The 19,751-nt window shown below is 41.0% G+C and overlaps 1 protein-coding gene across 4 annotated transcripts in view; it reads right to left on the reverse strand.

Moving 5' to 3' along the window:
* Positions 1-19,751, reverse strand: part of THBS4 (thrombospondin 4) — a 38,818-nt gene that overhangs the window by 8,764 nt on the left and 10,303 nt on the right. For 2 of the 4 annotated variants that reach the window (XM_027882404.1, XM_027882387.1), the window contains 10 exons: positions 14,933-15,015; positions 14,300-14,351; positions 12,828-13,000; positions 9,547-9,684; positions 9,110-9,187; positions 5,423-5,575; positions 3,446-3,550; positions 3,100-3,207; positions 1,473-1,632; positions 668-786 (listed from right to left, as the gene is read on the reverse strand). In XM_027882404.1, the coding sequence (XP_027738205.1) occupies positions 668-786; positions 1,473-1,632; positions 3,100-3,207; positions 3,446-3,550; positions 5,423-5,575; positions 9,110-9,187; positions 9,547-9,684; positions 12,828-13,000; positions 14,300-14,351; positions 14,933-15,015 (1,169 nt within the window). Of the gene's footprint in view, positions 1-667; positions 787-1,472; positions 1,633-3,099; positions 3,208-3,445; positions 3,551-5,422; positions 5,576-9,109; positions 9,188-9,546; positions 9,685-12,827; positions 13,001-14,299; positions 14,352-14,932; positions 15,016-17,117; positions 17,139-19,751 lie in introns of those variants that run through there. The other 2 variants (XM_027882414.1, XM_027882396.1) reach the window with 2 other exon arrangements.

Genomic DNA, 19,751 nt, shown 5'->3' on the forward strand with positions numbered 1-19,751 from the left:
AATTTTCTTGCTTGCAACATCCATCTAACAAAAAAGTCGGTTTTATGAAAGAAAAAAAGACAGTGAATAAACAGTGTTATACTTGATTAGCATGGTTCCAGCCAGAGTTCTCTACTACTGAAAATAAGTATCCCTCATTTCTAACAAAGGTTGATTTCTTAAGCAGTTTTAAAAATCTACTGTTTCTCTATAGTTTCCAACATTTTTCATTAGACTCAGAATTTCAAACATATGAAAAGTTCCAGTGACTTCTCACTTAGGAACATCTCAAGTTTTGATAAATGAGGACACAGGGATTTTGTCATAATTAAAGAAATATCAAGTGTAACTAAACCACATCCCTGTGTGGAGTCTGGCATTGGACTACATAGGACTAGAGCCCACATTTCAGAGAATGACAGTAGAAAATACAGGCAGGGCAGAGGTCCTAACAGCATCCCAAGCTATGAGAATACAACTGAAGGCTCCCCTTTCTCACATCAGGGGAGTCTAGAGCTCCATAAAACTTTCCTGAATACCTAGATATACTTTATTATTAAAATATAAACATTATTTTAATGTTTATATTAAACATTAAATGTTTAATTTATGCATGGGTTGTCTCATTCTTTGCATCTTTTTTAACCTCTCCCTAAACAAGGATAATTTTTTCTTTCTGCCTGCTAACCTGATTTGGGTTGCTGACTGTAGGGCAGCTGTCACAAGCATCACCAACACCATCATTATCTGTGTCCTCCTGGTCTTCATTGGGGATCCTCTGACAATTATCCAAAAGGTTCTTAATACCTAGGGAAAAATGGGTTGGATATTAGTTAAAGACAATTCCTGTAGCTGTTAGAGGACAATATAAATATTAAGAACAGAAAATACACTATTACTTTTCAGCAACTACTTAATCTTACAATGAAATTATAAGCCTGCACTGCAAATCTTTTTTATGTGTGCATCCATTCGTTTAATAGTAGATAGAAACATCTCACTAAAGAACAGTTTTCCACCCAATCCCACACACTTCATTAATTACACAAAATTCATTCTATCCTGTTCCTGTATCACAGCTTACAGGATAGGACATTTCATCTTCATTATTACATTTGAAGGGTTTTGATTTTTTTCACTTCTTTCAAGCCTCCTACACCAATTAAAATAATACATTATGCAGCTCTTGGGCATCAGTGACTGGAGGCAGCTGGATGCTCTGGAATACATTTATACCTTTAAGAAAATGCTGAATGACCAACAACCTCAGTTTATACATAAAACATGGCTTTGTTTATCTGTTACAATGTTCACTGCTTCCAATGCAGGCTAAAAGATACATATCAAGTAAACTAAAAGGATTCCAAACACATGTTTCATGAAGAAAGACTATGTGCTACAGCTGGTGACAGGAAATCTCCTAATATAATGCACACACTGGGCAAGTTTGAATCAGAGAACATCAGAGAAGCTGAAAGTGAAAAATCACCAACCATCTCCATCCATGTCATCATCACAAGCATCTCCTTTCCCATCACCATCTGTGTCCCTCTGGTCATTATTCAGGACATTGCGGCAGTTGTCACAAGCATCTCCAAAGATATCTTGGTCACTGTTTCTCTGATTAACATTGGGAGCCAAGACACAGTTATCCTGCAAGAGACACAGAATCAGACGTGAGCCAGGCCCTGAATATTTAATTCTTATTTTAGTGGATTTATATAATCTTTGTATTTATTTTTACTTTCAAAAAAAATTATTAGTGTGAGGAGTTCGAAATTTTATGTGAATATTAACTCCAGATCAGACTTCACTTGCTCCCTCAAAGCTCTGCTTTGAACCACTCTGTGGAAATCCTAAGCACAGTACACACAATCCTAACCCCAGTACCATCAGGCTTTACTTCTAACTTCTGACTCTCATTTTGGATACATCCATGGGAAGGAACCTGCTTTGGTGCCCCAGCTTTCTAATATGGTCTTTCTCAAAAGCTGCAGTTTGGAGTCCCTGACAAGGTTTGCAGACACTTTCTGTGAAAGGCCATTGCCCCCTTCTGGTACAGAGTCAAACTAAAGCTGAAATACTTGGGAAAGCAGAACTTTTTAATGCAAAAAGGCACAAGTCTTGGTTTGGATTTTGATGGGGGTTTGTTTGTTCTGTTTAACAAGCTGTTACTGCCCCTTGAAGTCCATCAGGAGGCATACGGAGAAAACTATATTTCAAAGTGGTGTAAAATTTCTACCCCCACCTAGCACGTCAACATCCTATTGCATACATAGAGGAAGAACAGAACTCGGCAACAAAATAAAAGTTACTTGATTCTGAAGTTGCTGAACCTGCAAATAGATTAACAGATGATGGAGGATTTAACATTTTTCCTTATAAACATTATAAAACCAGTTGATTTAAGCTACTAGAATTGAGGCTGGGTCTCTGTGGCAAAACAGCCTGAGACAGACCTTCTGATGCTGTTAGTCTGCCCTAGCTCCACGTGGACATTTTTACTCTAGATAAAGTATTCTTGTTGTTTCCTCAGAAGTGCATTAAGCAGTATCAGTGAAGAATCTTAATGTAGAACAACAGTTGGCTGGTAAGAATACAGGGTGAACACAAAAGAGCTTTTACAATTTGAATTCATCCTATGATCTATTCTGCAGTTGTGTACCCTCATGGAAACCTCTTTTGCATTGAGGACATGATTCAAAGCTTTTTCAAGTTTTTGCCAAGACACCCATTAATTTATGTAGGGTATGGATCCCTCATGAAACGTGTTTAAGATTAACCTGCTTTTTGAAAAAGAAAGACATTATGCAAGTAATGTTCCTGAAGGCCATGTTATGGGAGAGCGTTTCAGAAAAACACAAGTTCTGTACACAAAAAGCTCCAGAATTAAATGCTAAAAGATAATAATGGAGGATACACTGGTGGGATTTAAGGCAGGGTGTTTCAGGCTTTTTAAGAATGAGCATAAAAAGACAGGATTTAGGAAGTCACTGAAAGTGATGGGTATGGAATAAGCTCAGGCAAATAGTGAGTCAGATTTCAGAATCACTGCCCATTGCAGTAATGGGAAATCCTTCTGTTTGCACAGAGCCCCGCATCCTGATCTATATACAGCACCTGCTCGTTGGGAATGCCATCTCCATCTGCATCATCGTCACAGGCATCTCCAATTCCATCACTGTCAGCATCTTCTTGTCCAGAGTTTGGGACAAATCGGCAATTGTCCTAGACAAAAAAGCAGACAAGTCTGGTGTTCTGTAGGTAAAATGCCTGTCTTCATAATTTGAATGGCTTTTTTTCTGTTATTACTTTACACAATTGATTCATCCAATGAAACAGAATCTATGCAGAAGAATTCAATAACTTGAAAAAAAGATAAATACATCTATTCATGTTTCTTTCAGTCCTCCTCTTCATCCCTTCATGCTCTGAATTATTATAGGATTAAGAAAGAATTTCTTACCTTTCTGCAGTTTTCAGCAGTGCATGCGAGTTCTTCATTAGGGTAGCCGTCAATGTCAACATCTTTTCCACAAATATAACCATCACCAGCCCAGCCAACGCCACACTATCAATAAAACACTATGGTAGTACTATCAAAAGGTAAATGAGTCACTGTAGAAATATTCCAAAGGGAAACTCCACACCCATCCTGAAAACACTAGCATCCAGAAATCATGGCCAAGCACTGAAGTACAATGAGGTACAATGCAGCATCTCCCAGTCTGGAAACAGAATCTTTGTTTCAAGCTCTGTGTATCTAGACATAGCTAGAACGAGCTAAAACTTGATGTCAAGTGGAATGTGTGCCTGCAACACCGAATGATTTCAGTTGAAGCTATGGATTGCTTCCACACACTGGCCAGGAACCAACTTTGGTTCCTCACCTGCAGATGGACTAACTAGACAGAGTATGTACCTAGCACCTCAGCAAGGGGCCCATGGTTAGATGGTGACACTGAAATCTCAGAAAATAAAGAGAACCTTCTGACTCCAATGTGATTATTCAGAGAGCAGGCATTCTTTATTGACAGTGCTGGATGCATGGGGGATCATTCCGCCTAGCACGTATATCGTCAAAGAAAAACCCTCCCCTTTTTATTTCACATATACATTAATATTCCTCAAAATAGCTTGCATATTCATGATGTTCTATAAGTCATTATCATAAACTTAACCTATACAGAGCATGTGTCATTCTAGCTTTGCGTGGTCTTGGTGGTCTTCTATGACTCTCAGAGTTACTGTCCTTTAAACGAACCTTCTGGTGCTCATGAACAGTTCTAACATGTATGTGTAATTTTCCAGTCTCTCGAGCCAATCTGTTCTGTTTAAGTTTTACAATCGGAACATATTGCATTCTATCAGTACATTTCAGCACATTCTACATTTTATAGCTGTGTAAGCTGTAGTTAGAATTAACTTGTTCTAAACCTCCTTTGTTCTACTACAGGTTTATGTTCTGATTTTATCTCCTTACTTGTTTATATCAAATTATCCTATATCAATGGGATGACTGTGTTTTGGTCAGTATCTCAAGAACTAGAAGAAGTTTTAAGAGAAAACTGTGTTGACATTTACTAAGTTGGCATCAGCAAAGCAAGTGCATTTGCACACAAGTTTCTCCTGGCCAATTAAATTGGTACTGTTTCAAACCAATGCCTAATTTGTGTGGAAGATATATGAATAGAACTGCATGTCAAACTCTGGCCTCCCCTTAAAATCACAGACTTTCCTCCAATACAAGTATCTAGGAATCTTTCTATTACAGCATGGACTTATAATATTCTAGATTATTCTTTTTTGAAATAGATGTGCTTAAAAATGAGACTGAAGCAAGTGCCAGCAAGAGCATGCACAGCATCCAAAGTTAGGACATGGGATTAGTCTCTTGCTTCCCCTTTCTAGCTGGAAAAACTAAGTAATATACTTCAGTCAGAGTCTTACAATGGAAGTTCCTATGCCACTTGGTGCTCTTCTGCTCCCACAGCTGATTAAGTACAGTACAGCCTACCTGTTCCTAGAATCTTCCATCTCACTTGGAAAAATACCATTTTTATCAGCTGGCAAATACAGGCCTGTTGACATGCAAAGAGGATCCCTACTCACAGCTATGTAGCTGAGCACCAGGAGAGGAATTTGTCCTTGTGATGTCTTCTGTAGAGCGACACTTGACAGTTTCTTCTAAGGAGGCTACAGAAAGTCTACAAAAGCCATTACCAAAGACCTAATTACAAAGGCACAATAAATATGATACACAAGTATGTCTGCTTTACAGACAGGCGGCAAGAACAAACCAATGGCAAGATACCTGGTCTGGGCCAGTGAGCCACAATCTAGTAAAATATCCAACTGTTTAAAATGACCACAAAGACTTTCTCAGTTCCAGCCTAAAAAAGACTATTTTTCACTGGACAAATGCATGAATTTATGAACTCACAATACATGTCACCTCTCCTCGCCTCTCCTCAATACAACGGGCATGGATGCTGCATGGATTGAGGGCTCGATTTCTGCAGCTCCGTTCAGCCTGGCATCCCCTGGTTTGGTCTCCTGTATATCCTGGTTTGCATTGCCCACAGTGGTAAGACCCCTGTAAGAACAAAAAATTAGCAGTCTTCCTTTTAACGGGAATTTTTTTCTTTTTAAAACACGCACATGAGCGAGATTCACAACACACTGCTTACACTGTGCAAGTGTAGCTTTTCATTGACTGAGGCCCCTTGCACTGTGAACAAACTTTACTTTCCATGTGAAACTGATATTCTGCTCCCACAGTGCAAGCTGGAACACACACTTGACTCTATTAATTAGAACGGTCTTTTGTTAAACCAGAGAAAAGTCATGTAGCAGCAAAAGCTTCTTCATGATGCCTTGTCCCTGCCAGCATCACTCTGAGCCAATTCCAAGTGGCTGAAACCTTGTGTAAAACTCTAAGTAGCACATGATTAATCAGGTTGGTTGATTTTATTTCGGTGTAAAGCACACCCATCAGTTTATTTGAACTCAACTGGGCACAACTTTTAATCAAAGAGATAAAAGAAAGCTCATCATGTGTTTGCCCTATTTTATTTCATTTTTAAAGCTTAAACGTTTTTAAATCAATTTGAGCTAAACTGTTTTCTTCAGAAAAGAATTCTGTAGTTGAAGACAGTCATCTTCACTTACACTGAAATAAGAACATCCATGTAACTTTGCAGTGGCTACCTAGACACATATGTATATACTTTATATTTGTACCTCTCATGTAAATGAGCAAAAAGTTGCTAAGCCAAGGAATCTCAATATGTGCTAGAACAATAACCATATGAGATATAAACAGACAGATGCTGATAAGTTAAGGTCTTCTTTAGGCATCTAATGTGCCTTTTGTCCCTGTCTGATATACTTGTAGACTTGTAACTTATGATATAAACATTAATTAAAGAAAACAATCTTTTTACCTTATAGAGAAGAATCATTTTTTGTCATATCAAGGAACAGAAATGGACAGAGCTCTGACAAACGTGCATCTACTCCTTTGTGAAAGTGAGGTCATTCATACAACTTCATTCTTCATGTACAAAGTCTGTTGGAAGAACTGTCAGGACTGTCCTATTCTATTCTCATACAGAAATCTATTTACTGCTCAGACAGGCATTATTTTTGTCCTCTATTCCTCACTTCATTACAAGTTTTAACTCCGTTGTCTGCATACTTTCAGGATGAAGACAAAAATATGCTGATGACTGAAAAGTAAAATAATCCTTGAACCATGCAAATGGTATGGCCTATATAAAACACACCAACCCATCCACTTTATCCTATTGGACACCGAGCTAAAATCTTCTGGAGTCTGATGAATTTGCTCACTAAATTCTGTCCTTTATCAAGCCCCGGTATGCATTAAAATAGCCTTTGAGGCAGCATTTCCAGACCAAACTGTTTGTGAAAGGGATACAGGATTAGAAACCCCGCACTGCTGTTTTGACAGATGGCAGGACACTTGGTGCCTACCCTTTGCAGACAGGGCCTGATGGCATCCTGAAGATGACTAGTCATGTCTAGTCACACAGTGAGATATAACGTACCAGTAGATGTTCTAGATACTAAAAAAAGAGACAAACATACTGAACAGTGAAAGCACTCCTAAGAAAACTAGGTTGTTCACAAGGAAAGCTAACACTTAACACAAATGGTAGCCTCAGTAATACATTGCTGCAGAAAGGACCACCTTTACATCTGAAGGATACTTTCAACCCTTCTCTTGCTATGAAGAAAGCCTGTAGCATATACAGGATAGCCTGAGGATCAGGGCCAGCCAGCATGGGTTTGTGAAAGGCAGGTCACCTTTGATCAACCTGATCTTCTCCTGTGACAGAGTGACCCATGTAGTGGATAAGGAAAAGGCTGCGGATGTTGTCTGCCTAGATTTCAGTAAAGCTTTTGACACTGTCTCCCACAGCGTTCTCCAGGAGAAACCAACAGCTGATAGCTTGGACAGGTGTGGTCTTCAGTCGGCAGAAAACTCTTTGGATGGCTGAGCCCAGAGTGGTGCTGAATGGAATTCCATCCAGCTAGTAGCCCCCCAGTGCTCAACACTGGGGCCAGTCCTGTTTAGTATCTTTATCAGTGATCTGGATGAGGGGATCAAGTGCACTCTCAGTCAGTTTGCAGATGACATCAAACTGAGCAGGAGTCTTGATTTGTTGCAGGCTAAGGTGGCTCTGCAGAGGGATCTGGACAGGTTGGATCCATGAGCTGAGGCCAATGGTATGAGGTTCAACAGGGCCCAGTGGCAGGTCCTGCACTTGGGTCACAACAACTCCAGGCAGTGCTACAGGCTGGGGAGGAGTGGCTGCAAACCTGTCCAAGGGAAAAGGACATGGGGGTGCTGGTTGATAGTGGCTGAACAACAGCCAGCAGTGTGCCCAGATGGCCAAGAAGGCCAGTGGAATCCTGTCTTGCATCAGAAACTGTGGGGCCAGCAAGACCAGGGCAGTGATTGTTCCTCTGTACTCAACACTGTTGAAACCTTGAATCCTGTGTTCAGCTGTGGGCCCTTCACCACAATTAGGATGTTGAGGTGCTGGAGCGTATCCAGAGAAGGCCAATGGAGCTCGTGAAAAGGCTGGAGCAAAGTGTGGCTGGGGGAACTGGGGGCATTTAGCGTTGGAGAAAAGGGGGCTCAGGGGAGGCCTTATCACTATCTACAACTACTTGAAAGGAGGTTGTTACGAGGTGGTGGTCAGTTTTTTTCTCCCAAGTAACAGGTGATACAATGAGAAGAAATGGCCTCAAGTTGCACTAGGGGAGATTAAGATTGAGTATTAGGAAGAATTTCTTCACAGAAAGAATTGTCACGCATTTGAACAGGCTGCCCAGAGAAGTGGAATCGCTATCCTTGGTATTCAGAAAAAGACTGGATATGGCACTTAGGGAAATGGTTTTGTAGTGGGTTTGGCAGTGCTGGGCTAACACTTGGACTCAATGACCCGAAGGGTATTTTCTAACCTAAATGATTCTATGATTATGTTATTCTGGGTTCAACTTGCTTCATAGCATTAATGTGGTTCTATGCTCCTTTTATCGGATCCTAACGTCTTTCAAACCATTTCTACTTCTGCTACGCTTGTTCTCTTGGATTTAATATCTATGGATACTAAAAATATTGTACCAATTGTGGCTCTCCTCTTTTCCATTTATTTAGAGGGATATCTGGTACTGTATACATAGCCTGATGAAGTGAAGACATTACTCCTATAAAGAGAGCACTCAGGGGAACAGCTTCTGCAGCAGTTCCCAGGTGGGAAGAGATGAGAGTAAGAAAAGTTTTAATCTTTCAGAGGAGGTTCCTTGCAATAACATACGCACAAACACACAAAACTCAATGGCTCGGAGAGAAAAGCTCCTGCCATTCTTCAGGGAAAATCATAAAACACAATTCAGATGGAAGTGTTAATGACAAATCAAGTATTGTTTTTTTTACTATTAGCCATGAAGAGATGAAGGGATTCTTTGATTTATATGAAGCCAAGAAATAAATTATATTATTCAGCTCTCCAATCAGACCTTATAAATCCAGTCCTAGCCTCATGGAATTTTAAAACAATCAATTTTTTAAAGCCGTAAATGAAAAGATGCTTACCAAAGTGTTTATGCAATGAGAATTTGGAACACAGACTCCAAGTCCACCATTCTGACATTCATCAATGTCTAAGCAGACCTAGCAATAAACCAAATCAACAAATAATAAAAACAATATCAAGTTGAGACTGAAGTCTGAAGAAAAGACACTAAAATTTAAGACTAGAAAAGATATACGGCCTGTCCTGAAACTGCTCTTAAAATGGCACAGACATACCCTTAGGACAACTTTCCAAATCCTGAAGAGACACTGTGATAAGGAAAATTTCAACTTTAGGATGTGTTGTGGTTCACCCACAAGAGTTTAGATAAAAACTATGTTCCTACTGTAGGGTGCTACAGGAACATGCAAAAAAATTTACAGTAAAATACAGATGCACTACTGATATAAAACCAGCACCTTGCAATGGCAGTTGTCACATGGATGCTGCCACTCACCTGCTTATTGCTCTTGGCATAGCTGATTCCTATCCCTTGCATGGTTTGTCCTGTATATCCTGGAGGACAGGTCTCACATCGGAAACCTGGAGCAGTGTTCACACATCGCACTCCAGGGAAGCAAGGGTTGTAACGACACTGCAATGAAAGAAATGAACCAAGCACGTTTGTGCTTCAATAACATTCAGACTCTGACTATGCGCACAGCCCTCTCACCAAAGGCAATGCTACAGGCAATGCCTGTATGTTGTCTGTTCAGAGATGGCTTACAGAGGAAACCGTCTCTGCATGTATTTCTGACCTCAGCAGGTCTTCGGCTATCTCTGTAATTTAAGTAACATTTGCAATCTTCTACTACAGCCTGTAGTTGATGTCCTACGCTCTCAGCCTCAATCCTTCCTTTGGCTGGGCAGGTTCAGATCCCTTGGAGGCTGAAAGCCCCCTGGAAGTCTCCAGGCCACAGTATAAGGAAAGTCACATAACTCCAACCCTTCAAACAATCCTGTGGTTGGTTTTGGTACAAACAAAAGTTGCAGCGGCATTTTCCTTCATTTATATTTGCGCAAATCCCATAGCCAGAATGAACCCAAACATGAACCAGATAAGCAAGGATGTGTCAGTGGCACCCACATGTTCCGAGACCGGAAGCCCATGGATAACCCTTGGCACTTGTCCCAGAAAATCATACGTCCACAAATCACCCTTGGCCTGAAGGCACCATTCACTTCATTGCCTTATGCAGTTTTACAGAACAGCTGCGACTAATTTCACTGGTCTGGTGGGTGCCAATTTGGGAAGCATACCTCGCACTGCTGCCTTTCCAATATCAACACTAGCTGCTAGGTAACGTTTATAAGAGTACTGCAAACATCAACATGCCATCATGCTGCATAAGACAGGCTCAAAGACAATAACAAATGAGAAACATGAGAAAGAAATATAAAAGAGGTTTAAAAATATGCCTTTTTTCCCCCCTTCCACTGCTAACAGAAGAACATCTGCAAGATGGAGGAAGAACGAACCAGACAATATTCACCTACGAGACATACAACTTGTAACGAAATACACACACACACGAGCAAGAAAAGGTATGTTTAATATTCAAGGGTGTTTGACAGAAATATTTGTTAGAAGTAGATCCGTAAGTAATATAAAGGAAATGTAAAACCTAGGACAGACATTTTGTGCTCCTTATTTTGCTGTGAATTTTTTACTGTAGGCAGCAGAGGGCACCCAAGTTACACAGCACACAGAGCAGAGCTGCTGCTCCTGAGATACCAGGCACCGGCATACCAGAGTAATGTCATTAAACTGATAATGAATTAGGAAGTGTACTGCAGAGATGCTAACAGCCTCAGAAAAGATGATGGCAGCTCTTAGTGAGGAATCTTCTAAATATGTCTTTATCAGAACTCATGTCTAAATATGTCTTTATCAGAACATGAACTTCTTTTTAAATACCTGTTACCAGGAAGTACAGAAATAGTTCATTCAGTACAATGATGGTCTCCCAGAAAAGATTACTAAAAACCTTTTTAAAAAAATTACTTTCTTTCATAGTCTTAGTTAACTTAGGAAAACAAGTAACATGACATATCCCCTCTAATTAGACAATTCAAAATTTCTGCCATTCATTGCTTCTTTATTTCTTCCTGTGCAACTGTAAGTAAATATCTAGCTGCTAAAGTAGGTTGAACAAAACCACTCCAGAGTAGGTGGTATTTTAACAGCAGTGTCCACATAAAGACCTCATGTAAGCAACTCTGTATCTCTATAGCACCATTTTGGCAAAATTTCCTTGCTATTTCTAATGTGAGATCAGGTTTGTCATGTGGAGTGGTGGCATGAGGACGAAGGCACATCAATCTCCTGTGGCAGAGCCTGACTGCTCACAGAAAACCATGTTAAAATCAAGCTACTATAAACCAGTTTGTTTTCCCATCACTGCTGTAATGGGTAGAGTTGCCCAATCCTGAAAAGGGCAGAGAAGAGACTATTGCCACGCTCTGCCTCACTCTGAAAATAGCTCAGAAAGCAAAGCCTATCCATTGTGGTGGGCTCTGCTCAGGCTGGCTTCAGTCTCTCACCATAGCTGTTTGTGGCACGAAACTCATACCAAACTTGTCTTGGTTTCACCATTTGCCTTCACATTTCAGAGCTTCACCTCCATTTTTCTGCACCTTCTGTTGCAGCAGACACAGTTCATGCCATGTGAAGCAAAACAAGACACATTGCCTACAGTTCAGGAAATAGCCACACTCAACTCACTTTCTCCCCCCAGTGTTTTTTACAGACAAGTTGGACACAGGACACCCCTCTTGGCGGTGGTCTACAGGAGGGAGCAAATCAAAGGAGCAGTCAAAGCACACCTCCTGTTGGCTAGGAAGGAGGAAAAAGGAATTGCTTTTGCTGTTTTACGTCATTATTCTGGTACAATGCTAGTACTGCGTTATCCACAGGCACAGTTTATGACTTCATTGTGCTGGTTCCCCGGTCTACTACATCCAGGTGCTTTTCCACAAAAATTACTAAAGAATAATGTCAAAAATCATCACACAGAAAAAAATGCTGTGAATCTGTAAGTGGTTTTGTTGTTTCTGTGCCACATTCCAGTTAACACAGGGTTTTTTTAATCATTTAAGAGACTGCAAATTTATTAACTTAGTCCTCAGTACAAGCAAGCTCTGAACTTCTAATATACAGCACAGGAAAATAATAGATTTAAGTCAGCATTATTGGATTTCAACACAACCACAAAGAAGCAAAAGGAATAATGACAATAAATGTTTATTTTCTTTCACAGACTTTTAGGGTAAGCCTGAAAAGATGGGTCCAGTTTGTGTTGAAGAGAAGATACTTTGGTCTCCAAAGCATGAGTATGACACGTGTCAGGAGCATGACAATTTAAAGAAGCAAAGCTCATTTTGACAAGTGCTTCTGCAGCCTATAACACAAGCTACTGCATCTTCTTGTGGAATAGAAACAACTATGTCAAAAGTTCATTTTGGTTGGTTCTAATTTTTGGTTTTTTTCCAAACATTAAATTCCTCTAAGTGACTTCTCAACTCACCAGAGTATTTCAAGTTTTCATACATATAACCTCCATAAAGTTGCAGCAACAGCAAAATAGGTATATAGAATCAAATCAGAAGGAATTAATATTCACTGTGCAAGCAATCAGCAAATGCTGACGACGGCAAGTACTAGCAATGCATTAATATATATTAAAAAGTTATTTGTTGTTTTTTTATTTTTTAATTCATTGAAAGTCTATATTTTACCTCATCAATATCTGAGCATGTAACTCCATTTCCTGTGAGTCCTTCAGGGCAGGGCCCACACTGAAATCCTTCTGCTGTCTCCACACATCTCACTCCCCTGAAGCAGGAGTTAACTTCACATTTGGGTTTAGGGCGCCTAGGAAGCTGAGTTGGAAAACTCACAGTTCCCAAACCTTTAATGCAGAAAGAATAACTATTTCAGTGACTGAAAGAAACATTCATTATGGCTTTCAGCTGGGAAGCATTCTGAAGAAATCCCCAAGACACTTTGTGTCTCTGCACTGTGCTGTGGCTGAAGAGACTTTACACTAGGAATGGCCCAGGAGCTTGCTGTGTTCCCAGCAAGGGGAGATTGATGCTATTTTTTTTAGGTCCACATGCTTCTCCAGGCTACGCATGGGAGTCTTCCTGCTAGGTTAGTCCCAGCACCGATATGCTGCTGGTCAGGAGAGAAAACTCAGAAAGCTTGTGACCTCAGATAGCCCAAGGGACTGAAGTATGAGGGTACAAGTACAAGGCATTTCTCTGGATAAATCAGCAACACTACCACTTCATAAGAAAAACAGGGTTGTGGTTTCACAACAGCATCTCTGGAAGTCTATAAATAAGAATAATAAAGCAGAAGCAGCTGGCAGCCCACAAACACTACAGGAACATGCACATACATCAGTTTAGGTGCATAGAGACCAGCCCAGGATCCTTTCAGAACTCTGGCAGGTGCTAAACCTTGGTAGAGGTGTATGCAGGATTTAGACTTTTTCTTTGACACACATATGGGTTATCCTGCCTAGAGCTCAACTTGAGTTTTGATGAGGCTTACAGATTAGAAGAAATCAAGTAAAAGGTCTGATGCATTTAAGACCTTTTGTCCCATCCAGGAAGGGAGTATACTGGTTTTTCTACTGACTGTATGCATGTCCTGATTATCATTTATGTAGGAGGGCCATGCAATGACATTTGGAAAAGTGTTTATTTGTTTCATATAGAGAAAAATCACGACCACCTTTTTCCACCCTTACTGCTATTAGGGTGGACTGCCTCCTCAGAATTAGAAGAACTTCGGGTGGACTGCATAGGATCTTCCTCAGACTGACAATACTAGCTAGAGCAGAATGTGATTCCTCCCTTGTCCTTCTACTAAGATTGTGCACGAGATATGTGGCACACAATGGCTCCCTTCACAGGAATATGTGGCATAGCTTTGTGGCAGAGCAAAAACTGACAGTACAGCATGAGTAACACTTTTTGGTTTAGTGGTGCTTTATCCCCCAATAAGTGAGTGTCTGGGCTATGGAAGCTTTTTCCTCTAATGAAAATCTATTTTAAATTTGTGTTCAATACATGTAGAACTTTGGACACAGTATTTTTAAAAAAATGCTTCTTAGAAACCACATAAAGCTAACACAATCAATACCAGTTTTAAAACAACTGTGCATCTTATCTGAATTAGAAGCCTTATCAGGAATACTTACCACACGCTTGGCACTCAGCTATGGTATTTCTCAGAAAAGTTGTTTCTTTGACCTTGAGAATATAGAAAAAAACCCCTACATTATTTGGGTACAGGCAGTTCTGGTTTGCACCTGGCAGCAGGAAAAACCATTATTCCTCAAGATGCCACTCAAACCATGGAACTTAGGTAACCTGTCTTAAATGAGATGCTCTTCATACTCCATAAAATTAAGGATAGTGATAATGGATGTACTTCAGTTCAGCCTTCATCAACAGAACCTTTAAGAATGACACATTTAATCAAAAGATGCCACCAGCAATTCGAGGTCTGACATCCACAAGCAATTGAAACAAATGCAATTTCAGTTCTATGCAACCATTATCTAACAGGGAGCTAGGACTGCTGCTCTAGCTCTTCACCACTTCAGACACAAAATTTTCTGGATCTGAATAAGCAAGTCCCCTACACTCCCACATTCAATGATTCTCCATAGCACAGAGTACAAGAACCTATATGGTTATTTCTTCTCCATTGTGTCACTCCTCCAAGGCAGTGGACTCTATATAGGAGTTTACTGCTCACATGAATTCTGCACTGACTCAGTCAAAGGGGCAAGCTTGGGATATTTCACACTGGAGCCTTTATACAGTACCTGTTGTCTGAGGAGGTCTTTCACATCTGCCAGTATTTGGTTCATCTGCATCATCTGACCCATCAGCTGCCTACTATAATCACCTGCAGGGAAACAGCAATGAAAAAGAGTGCAAGACATAACTCTCCTTCATTTGCCGTGGTAATTTCTGAGATGTAAGATGGAAACCCCATTAAGAAGGAAGAGCCAAGATGGACAGACATTACTGTTATTTAAGCCCTGTAGGAATCACCACAGCAAACACAGTATTTATCTCAAATTTCTATAGTGTAATTTGCATGAACTCAAGGCTTTTCTAGAACTGAACTCCATGTATACCACAGAAATGGGCAAAGCAGAAACCTCTCCACAGAGAGAAACAAGACTGGGATTTCCCTACCTTATTTCAGTGTCAATGCTCTCTCTCTAAGGCAACTAATGCCATTGGTGTTACTCACTGTCCCCAGACCAGAAACCCTATTTCAGTACTTCAATACTGGGTATCTGTGATAACTGGAGGAGGAGTACAAGGCTGGGGCATGAAGTATATGTGCATATAATGGAAGACACCCTGCATAAGTGCATTCCATGTCACCACAACTGATTGGTAGACATTTTTCGAAGTAGAGGTACCCAGATTTCTGAGCAAGCTCACTGGGAAGCTCTGACCACGCACCAACAGCACCTGCACTGAAAAACAGTGTTTTTAGTAAGTGCAACAGTCACTTGGCTTTTCTTCTGAAAAGCAGCTCATCACACTGTACAGAAGTTTCATGGCTGCATTTGCTCCTGGTCTCACAAAACTCAACACACTATCCAGAACAGGGTCACAAGGATGGCGAAGGATCTGGAGGAGAAGGTGTATGAGAAAGTGGCTGAGGTCACTTGGTCTGTCCAGCCTGGAAAAGAGGAGGATGAGGGGAGACCTCATTGCAGTCTACAACTTCCTCATGAGGGGAAGTGGAGAGACAGGCACCAATCTCTTCTCTGTGGTGACCAGTGACAGAACCTGAGGGAACGGCCTGAGGTTGCATCAGGGGAGGTTTAGTCTGGATATCAGAAAAAGATTCTTCACCCAGAGGGTGGCTGAGCACTGAAAAAGGCTACCCAGGGAAGTGGTCACAGCACCAAGCCTGACAGAATTCAAGAAGCATTCAGATGATACTCTCAAGCACATGGTGTGACTCTTGTGGATGGTCCTGTACAGGGCCAGGAAATGGACTCGACAATCCTTGTGGGTCCCTTCCAACTCAGAATATTCTGTGATTCTATGACCTCACACCAAAACCAGTTCTCAATACCAAAGTAACAAAAAAGACGTCTAAGACAAGAACAAAAGTTACATCTGTAATGAGCCATAAGAAAAGGACCAGAGCCAATCCAAGATGTACACATGACATTCTTACCTGTTAAATGAAATAGTGGTTTTGAGCCAGTGACAGAGGAGAAGCAGAGAGCATATTTAGCACAGTAGCTTGCTGTTCCTTCTACTTGTTAATTGCTTCTGAGTTTGTATCTCTCTCAAGTAGGTATTTGTTTACTTCTCTAAGTCTCCATTTAAAGACAAACTTCAAAAATATATGCTCTTTCACAGTCTAGGCAGGCAGGATATTTTGATATTATGCCCAATAGCTTCAGGGAGGTTTATTCACATGTTATTTTTGCGAGTACTGAAAGCTTATATGAAAAATGCTTCTCTTAATGTTTACCTCATTGTTTTGTACTTCAAAGCATGTCTAACTGTTTCCAAACATTCTACTGGAAATTGTCCAACTCTCCACATACTATGTTTTCTTCATTTCAGATTTTCTCATCAAAACACTGAACAAGTTTAAAAAGTTGGGAATCACCTATTCAAGAACCTGCCTCTGTTCTAGTCCCAACCTTGCCTTATTTTTATTTGGAGGACAGTAGCAGGACATAGTATCACAGTAATTTTAGAATTCCATAGTGGAACCTGGCACACACCTGTTGTTGTTTTACTTATTGGTTCTTTTTTAAAATAAAGACTGGTTTACACACTATTGATTGAGATTCCAACAGTAGGCCCCACCTGCAGCAGAATAACCAGTGTTCAAGGATAAGAACTCAGAGAGGCCTTTAAGGGAGCTGTGAACGCAAAATACCTTGCAGGGTGGTTATTCCCAGGAGCAAGCAGGTTAAGCAAAAGATACCAGCCTCAAGCTGTACAGATAACTGGTCCTACCATGTAGTCTCTCTCATCCACCCACTAAGGTAACTCCCCAGTTCAGCTAGTCCCTAGCTTCATACTCTTGAGTCAGTAACCATATGAATAACAGAATAGCTTTCATAGTCAGAGACAGCTCTGAAGTATTACTGTCCAACAGGGAAACTGAAGTCACTTGACACAACTCATTCTCTGTAAGACTGAAGTCATGTCAGGGAGCCACCCTGTCTTTCTCTTGCCAGGACCTTGCAGTACAGAATCATAAAATGGTTTGGTTTGGAAAAGACCTTTAAAGATCATCTAGTCCAATCCCCTGGTCATGTCAGGAACATGTTTCACTTGACCAGGCTGCTCAAAGCCCCATCTAGCATGGCCTGCAACACTTCCTGATGGGGCATCAACAGCTTCTTTGGGCAAACTGTTCAAGTACAGGACCTTGGACTTAGAGCAGGCAACTAGCTTCACTGCACTGCTAATTGGTCCAAGCAGGGCAAATGCATGTGTAAAAACATGTATAACTGCAGGCCACCATGGAATGCCTCAAAGATATTTCTTCTAGCTCTCTTGGGTCCAATACTGGCTCAAGAAACACACTTGCCCCCATCTGGCAAAGTTAGAATCCTGAATTATCATTCAAAGACAACAGTATTCATAGAATCATAGAATATTCTGAGTCAGAAGGGACCCATAAGGATCATCGGGTCAAACTCCTGCCCCTTCATGGGACAATCCCAAGAATCACACCATGTGCCTGAGAGCACTGTCCAACTTATTGAACTCTGGAGGACTGTGGTTACTTGGCCAGAGATCAAGCCATGATTAAAGTATGGATGATGGTTGACAAGAGAACAGTTTCCTGTCAGTCTATAATCCTCCACCAAAGAAGCTATACGTACAAGTTGCATGTGGAATTAGGAAGAGGCAGGTTCAAAGTAAACAGGAGGAGATATCTCCTCAGACATGGTAAACTTCTTGCCAGGAGACAATTTTGATTGCGCATTCAAAACTGACAGGACAGATACATGGAAGAAAACATATATTCAGTACAAAACACAGAGACTTCATCTCCAAGTTGAGAGCTCTGAATAAAGTGAACTGCTGGAGAATAGGGGAGTATGTAGAGAAAACCACACTAGAAGTCCATTCCCTTCTATGCTTGCCCTTGGACCTACATCAACAATACTGTCTCTAACAGGAGACAGGTTAAAAGAACCTTTAGTCTTGTGCAACATAGCTATTTTTTATACACTTTCTGAGGTTCAAGTACCCTACACAAACCAGACAACCTCCAAAGATCCCTTCTGACCTGAATGATTTTGAGATGATCACATGCAGCATACTAATCTCACCTACCAAACCCAGTGCATCTTACACTCTATTTTCCTAACCCAAACAGGAGAATCCAAATACACAGGTTCAACAACAGGTTCATATTCTCATCTACACTGCTTAGGTGTCTCAGCCTCACACACTGATCATGTAGGGAATGCTGCTGCCAAAGCAGTGAGCAATAACCAGGCACACAGTGAAAGCCATGTGCAGCTATTCAGGTCCTAAGCACTGCCAAGGATTTTCCAATTAATTTGAAAGCACACACTTTTACCAAGATACATAGGTCTCACCCCCCTATACAGCTAAACATTTGCATTCCAACTTTTTCTGGCTGAAGGCAAAACTGCGGTTATCTGATATATTGCTCCCATAAAAGGGTATCATGAAGAATACACAAAGTGCAAGGCAGCTGAGTTAATACTGCTATTGGAACATCTGAACCTTTTCCTTCGGTGAATTTGATTATGTAGACTTCAAAGGTATTCATGTGAGTTGTCTTTTATTATTATTATTAATGATACTGATTCTACTTGAAGGTTATAAGCAACTGAATTTGAGAGGCTAAGCCATGTGAAGGCAGCCACAGAGGACAGTATCTGTCTGTATTGCTACCATTTGCATCACTAATTTGTGAGCAAAAAGTTACAAATGAGAAAGCTGCTGTAACCTGGAACCTCATACGCTCTCATATCGAAGTTCAGTGTCTTGTCTCTATTCTTATCAAAACCAGCAACACTGCAGGGTATGGGTTTGGCAGCGGGAACAGCAAAGGGTGTGAGAAAGAAGAACTTCTCATGGATCCTATTTCAAACCTTGACCTCAGTTTTCTCCCCATGGTTGTCACATATTAACATACTGCACACACAGCATGAAGCCATTCTTCTCCCTCACATCCACAGCAGAAAGGCAGATGGACAGGAACTAGGGAGGGTTAAAGATGGGGCAGTCTAGCACAGGTTTTCTATGTCCAGATGTCAGGCAGCACTCCTGCCTAACACGGGGGATTGCACCCAGCCCTTGAGAATGTGCAGGAACTACAGTAGCCTCAGCTCCTTCTTTTCCTCCCTGTTCCCAGCTCAGTCTCCACAATGCTCAGCACAGGCAGAAAAGGAGTTGGTTTCAAATCACACATCCACTCCAGCCGATAACAAAAGCCTTGGCTAACTTGTGGCAGGACTAGTGTCTGCCTTGCAATGGCTCTTCCCACATGGACCTACAGGTTCTGTAGCTGTAGCACAAACATGTTCTTCAGTGTCCTGTGACCTTGTTCACACCTTGCTCCTACCCTCTTGGGGACAGTCCAGCACTCAGCAGAAGACG

Source organism: Empidonax traillii, unplaced genomic scaffold, assembly GCF_003031625.1.
Source record: "Empidonax traillii isolate 1590-97213 ecotype Southwest subspecies unplaced genomic scaffold, ASM303162v1 scaffold8:size5222938, whole genome shotgun sequence".
Classification (NCBI taxonomy): domain Eukaryota; kingdom Metazoa; phylum Chordata; class Aves; order Passeriformes; family Tyrannidae; genus Empidonax; species Empidonax traillii.